Source organism: Quercus lobata, chromosome 2, assembly GCF_001633185.2.
Source record: "Quercus lobata isolate SW786 chromosome 2, ValleyOak3.0 Primary Assembly, whole genome shotgun sequence".
Classification (NCBI taxonomy): domain Eukaryota; kingdom Viridiplantae; phylum Streptophyta; class Magnoliopsida; order Fagales; family Fagaceae; genus Quercus; species Quercus lobata.
Genome location: NC_044905.1, coordinates 46906001 through 46912582, shown reverse-complemented (window position 1 = coordinate 46912582; position 6582 = coordinate 46906001). Strand labels below are relative to the sequence as shown.

General features: G+C 39.3%; 1 protein-coding gene across 1 annotated transcript; it reads right to left on the bottom strand.

Moving 5' to 3' along the window:
* Nucleotides 1-3960: 3960 nt before the first annotated feature.
* LOC115965371 lies at nt 3961-5441 on the bottom strand. Its single transcript, XM_031084572.1, has 2 exons — nt 5322-5441; nt 3961-4674 (listed from the first exon to the last, which is right to left on the bottom strand). The coding sequence occupies exons 1-2, from the start codon at nt 5439-5441 to the stop codon at nt 3961-3963; spliced, it is 834 nt and encodes a 277-aa protein (XP_030940432.1).
* Between the last annotated feature and the right edge of the window lie 1141 nt (nt 5442-6582).

The following is a 6582-nucleotide window of genomic DNA, read 5'->3' as shown; positions in this document are numbered from 1 at the left end:
TGACCCTCGACCTGCATACGTGGGTTGCGGCTAGCATACGTAGGTCGTGGCCTACGTATGCGGGCTAAAGCATGCGTGTGTAAGCACATTCCTGCATACGCAACTAGGGTTTCAGAAGCATAAGAAATGCATGTTTTCTGCAATAATGACTGAGGTTTGGAATGAATCCCAGATTGTCTAGGATCCATCCTAAACCCCATTTTTTTCAACTATATAAAACCTTACATGGTGCATTTTCAAAATACAAAGAAATCCCATTGAAAAAACCTAAAATTTACTAGAAAATAGTGAATCAAAAGGAAGTTTTTCATAAATTACCCTCAAGTCAATTTTATTTGATTGAGACATTTTTTTGGCCCCAATCCTTTTAGTTTAACGTTGCTAATCACTTTCTTATTGGTTTGTGAATAGAATTGACTAAGGGGAACGGTCAAAATCAAGCTTGTAAAGCTTTCATTTAAGGTATTAGGTCTAACCCTTTCTCTTTATTTCTTTTCCTTTTATGCTTCTCTTTCTACGTTTTAATCTTGTTTTTTGCGTAGTTTATGTTAGTGTATGTCTGTTTAAGTTAGTTTCTTAGTTCGTTTCATGTTGTGTGCACATTAGGTTGTTAGATTTTCGTTTTAAAGTTCTGATTTGTTTTTGTGTTTTTAGGTTTTCTAGGCAAGGACTTGCATACACATAATCTTGCCTGCGCACAAAGGCTTGATTATGCGCACACAGACCTGTTCTAGCGTGCATGATGTCGTTGCCTAGAAACCTTAAATTTTTGTTTGTTTGTTTTGTCTCTGCCTTCACATGTTTATTCTGTTTAGCCCTTTTTGTTTAGAGACAGCTACTATTCTCCTTTCCAGGATCACTTAGCCCTTTGAGGGTGCTCTATCTGGCAGAGAGGGTGCATTGCCAATTGATGGGTGAGGGTGCCCTTCAAGTTCCAATGGACCTTCTAGTGTTCATGCTTGCCAACGGATGTGAAATACCAGTTGTGGAGGAGTGGCATCCCCTATACCCAGTCGGTTTCAAATGAGCTAGACTATGAGGAGTTCAACGATACCCATCTCATGCCTTCTCTCACTCTTGCAGTATGTGTTCTCCCTTCTTATTCATTTCTCTTCTTCCTTTGCATTACTTTGTACAATGATGTTCACATGGGATACTCATGTCAGGCTGGCCCTATTGCTGGTGCTCCCCTTGATTCTCCTCACTTATCGTGGTCGGTCTATGTCTATGGTTCTGATGGTTTTGCTCGTGAGTGTGCGGTGGGCCGTAACACAAATGTCATGAACTACTCTTTTCCTAAGGGTACACAAGCAGTTTGTTCTTCCTCATGCTTATCTCATTTCCTTTTTTATTCTTGCATCACAACACTTTTTCTAATACTTTTCCCTCAAAATTCAGCCCACTGTTCAGGAGCTAGTTTGGCTTGTGAGGAACCTGAAGTCAGAGATGACAGAGTATTCCCGGCAGATCTACAATCCTAGAGGGCATGCATCCCCAAATGGTGATAATGATGACGGTGGTGGTGGTGGTGGTGGTGGTGATGGTAATGGTGATTCAGAGGCGACTCCTACCTACCAGCCAAGGAAGAGGCGCTTTCGAAGATCTTACAGATAGACAAACAAACAGACACACAGCATACAACATACAACATATCTTTTTTCTTTTTATTAGCATATATTTTTGCAATTTATCTTTATTTGAGACATTGGGTTGTATTTAAGAACATCTTTTTTTATTTATGCTTTAATTCAGGACATGTACTTAATTTATAACTTATGGGGTAATTGCACAATTCTATGCAATTTTACTTTTTTCTTGATCTTTGATGCTTGCAAATCAGAGCTGGAGTGTGCCTTAAGTAGTCCCCTAGGTTGTAGGAATCATGGGAGAGGATTTGGTGGAGGAATCACACTCCAAATTGGAAATGGACTTCGGCTCTGCCTCTCTTCATGCATACGTGCGTACGTAGCTTTAATCCTGTGCACGTGTGCTGTAGTTCAGAAAAACCCTAGCCGTCTTATTTAAGTATAAAATAGCCATTGGGAACCTTTAAACCCTCACCAAATGTGTTTTGAACTCAGAAAACACTCTTTGAGGCTTTCCAATGGCAAAATTCTCTCCTTTAGAAGTCTCAGCATGAATCAAGAATCTTGGCCCTAGTTTCTAGAAGGCTCTAGTTCCTTTCGGTCTCTCTTGCATCATTCCTTATCACCAAATCAAAGTGGATGAACCTCTCCTTTGTGCTACTTCCAACTTTTGAATTCCCACTTGGCATGTTTTTCACTTCAATGGTGTGGAGATATGCCCCACTCCTGCAGAATTTAGTGCAATCATGGGTGAACCCGTAGTTAGCACTTTTATCCTCCCACCAATGGTGAGGACTTTGTTGACTTAGCTCGTGACCTTTTAGGGATTTCTTTAGCTGTGGCACCATAATGGTGTATGTTTAACCATTTGAACATTCGTATGGTTTTTGCATACTTTTCTAGGTTGGTTGTTACTGTGACTAGTAGGAAGTGTTCTCACTATATCAATGCCTTCTGTTTATGCCTCCTTGCAAGGTATTTCTTGGTGCATGAAACATATCGAGTAGATCCAAGGATGTGCTTAATGGTTAACAACCTGGACAAGGGAAGTCATGTAGGTATGATCTTGGCTGAAACTCTAAATGGCTTGGACGCTATTCATAGGGAGGAAGCAAACTTCTTTGCAGGGAGCCCTCTCCTTCTTCAGGTATAATCCATAATTTTTGCCTAGATTCTCAACCTAGCAGGATTCCTCTAATTTTTGCATGGATTGCCTTTCGGTTTTCAACCCATCAAGGCTCCTTATATCATCTTTGTCATTTTTTCTTTTCTTTTTATCTCTCATTTTTCCACTCATGCTTTCTTTTTCTTTTCTTTCTCTTCTCCCTTTTTTTTTTCTCCAAATATGGCCATATGAAGGCTTTGAATGCTCCATCCCCTTATTGTTCCTCCTATATCTCCCCAAGCATTATTTTGACCGTAGGCCCAAATGTGCTAAGATGAGTTTTGATGAGTTCACAAAGTTCATGAAGTGCATCAATGTCACAGATATTCAATGGATAGTGGAATGGTGGCACATTTCAAGCATGGTCAACCGCGTCTTCAAAAACAATTGTGTTCCTTTGGTTGGGCTTCATCGTTACTCTTATTATTCCCCGAACCATATTACAAGGCAATTTGGAGATTGCCAAGGGATCGCTAGTGATGATGGTGTCTTTAATATCTCTGTCTTTACAAAAAGAGTCCTCGACAGGATCCATGAGACTTGGTTAAAGAGGATGGTGGCTAAAGACATTCGTTTCCCTCAATTTCTTCATCCTACTTCAGGCTATAAAGCTTGGCTAGAGGCTAACCTGAAATGGGTTCCCATAGATGAAAAGACTTACAAGAGGTTCAACAAAAGAAAGAAGGCTAACTGATTACCTTAATATACCCCAAATTTTACTTCTCTACACTTTATGATTCTCATGTCTTTTCTTTTGAATTTAATAAAAGATTGGAATATTCCAAATCCCCTATGAAAACAATTTATTATCTTTTAATTTGAGTAATAAGAGAACCATCCATTCATTATATTTGCTTATTATCATTATTTTTCTTCTTTTTTTTTTTTCCATGCCATATAATTTTTGCCCATGACATCCTCATAGGAATTTTCGCCATGCCCATGGTCTTTTCTCCTATCTTTTGCCTAGACCACCCTTTCGGATTTTCAATCTAGTGGGGTTCTTTTTGCCTTAATTTTTTCCTAGGCCGCCCTTTCGGTTTTTCAACTTAACAGACTTTTTTTCTTTTCTTTCTTTTTAAATGTTGTGTCTTCAGAGGCTATCCATGTTGATTGGGTGAAGCATCTCTTCTCCATCCAAATCTATAATTCTTGTAGCACCTCCCGACATGATTTTCTTGATAATAAAAGGCCTAGACCACCTTGGCTTCATCTTCCCCCTTGGATTAAAAGTTTCATCTCTAAACACTTTAGGACCAAGTCCCCTTCCTTAAGGTTTCTAGGTTTCACTTTTTTGTTGAATGCTCTAGCAACCCTCTTCTTGTACCCTTGTGCATGGTATTGCATCCTACCTATTTTTTCATCTATCAAAGCCAATTGTTCATAGCTTTCTTTCATCCAATCTTCCTTTAAGACCTTGGTTTCTACTAGCACTCTCAAAGATTGTATCTCTACCTTAATGGGAAGGACCTCCTCACATCCATTGACCAAAGAGTAAGGGATTACCCCAGTTGATGCACGGATAGAAGTTTTGTAACCCCATAAAGCAAATGGAAGTTTTTCGGCCCAGTCTTTGTATGTCACCACCATCTTGGCTAGGATGTTATTGATGTTCTTATTGGCTGCTTCTACGACCCCATTAGTCTGTGGTTGGTATGATGAAGACTTGTGATGCTTAACCTTGTACAATTCCATGATCCTTCGAACCTCTCCCTCAAAGTGGGAGCCATTATCTGAGATGATCTCTTGTGGTACCTCGTACCGGCAAATGATGTTATTTTCTATAAACCGAGCCACATGCTTGGCTTTCAATACAAAGTATGAGGCTGTTTCCACCCACTTGGTGAAGTAGTCAATTGCCTCTAGGATGTACTCGTGTCCATTCGAAGCCTTTGGGACTAACCTTCCAATCACATCTATGCCCTAAACTGAGAAAGGCCAATGAGAGGTCATGCTGTATAGCTCACTACATGGCACGTGGTTCAAGTTTGCATGTGTTTGGCAATCGTGGCAACTCTTCACAAAGTCTACACAATTAGTCTCCATTGTATTCCAATAGTACCCTATCCTTAGGATCTTTTTGGTTAACATTCTTCCATTCATGTGAGGACCAAAAATTCCTTGATGAACTTCTTCCATAACCCTTTCAACTTCCTCTTTCTTCAAACAATGGAGATGTATACCATCATAAGACCTCTTATAGAGCTGTCCTCCACATAGGGTATATTACATAGCCATCATCCTTATCGAACGACGTTCTCTCTTATTGGCACCGACAGGATACAACTATTTCCAAGAATTTCATGGTTATAATACCAAGGAACCCCTTCTTCTTCTATAGCCAAGACTAAAGACTCGATTTTTCCCTTGTGCACTAGTTCATAACTCTATTCAATCTCTAAGGGTCATATCCACGCTCCTTCAGGTATTTCAACCATGGAGGCTAAGGTAGCCATGGCATCTACAAACTGATTCTAAACTCTAGGGATGGTGGTGTATTCAATCTTATCAAAGGTTTTGGTCAAGTCCTCTAAATATTGTTGATAAGGCTTTAAATTTTCTTCATTCACCTTCCATAATTTATGTGCTTGGGCTATAACCAAGGTTGAGTCTCCAGAGATCTCTGCTTCCTTTATCCCTAACTCTTGGAGAGCTTCCATTCTGGTGATACAAGCTTCATATTCTGCCATATTATTAGTCACCTCAAAGTTCAATTTAATAGCCAAAGGCATATAGGGTTCTCAACACAGAAATCTAATATTGTGCTTCCTTTGATCATTCTTCTTGCCACATACTTCAAATCAAAGTTTGCGAATAGGATTAACCATCTCGAAAATCTTCCACTCAAAGCAGGTTTCTTAAATAGATACTTTAATGGATCCATTCTGCCTACTATCCATATTTGGAATGGTAGGATGATGTGTCTCAACTTCTGTACAACCTATACTAGTGCAAAGCATGGCTTCTCTATAGGGATGTATCTAGTCTCATAATCATGGAATCTTTTGCTCAAATAGTATACTGCTCTCTCATTCCTATCATCATTTTCTTGTGCAAGCATGCTTCCAACTGTATCTCCTATGATAGAAAGGTATAGTAGTAATGGCTTCCTATGCTGTAGAGGCACTAGGATGGTTGGATGAAGAAGGTATTCCTTGACAAGTTCAAAGGCCTTCTGACATTCATCGTTCCATGCATGGGGTTCATTCCTCCTTAGGAGCTTGAAGATGGGCTCACAAGTAGAGGTCAGTTTGGCAATGAATCACAGTTGATGTATTGTAACTGATCTAGGAATCCTCTTATTTCCTTCTCACTCTTGGGTGGAGGCATCTCCAATATGGCTTTGATCTTGAATGGGTCAAATTCTATCCATCTATTACTTACTAAAAAGCCTAGCAATTTCCCAGCTGTTACTCCAAAGGTACACTTTTGGGGGTTCAACCTCAATTTATATTCGTTAATCCTCTTGAAGAATTTCCTTAAGTTAATGATGTGACCCTCTCTATCTTTGGATTTCACGATCATGTCATCAACATATACTTCAACCTCATTATGCATCATGTCATTTAACAAAGTTGTGGTCATCCTTTGCCCCTTGTGATAGAAATTAATTAATTAATTAGCCAAGTTATTAATTAATCAATTTATCATGCAAAAGCGTGGTAGCACAAATAAATCACCAATAAACTAATTAAGTAGCGGAAAATAAATAACACGGTGATTTGTTTACAAATGGGGAAAACCTTACGGCAAAAACCCCACCGGGTGATTTTTAGGTCACCACTCCCGAAACTCCACTATTATCACAACAAGCGGTTACAAGTAAAGGAA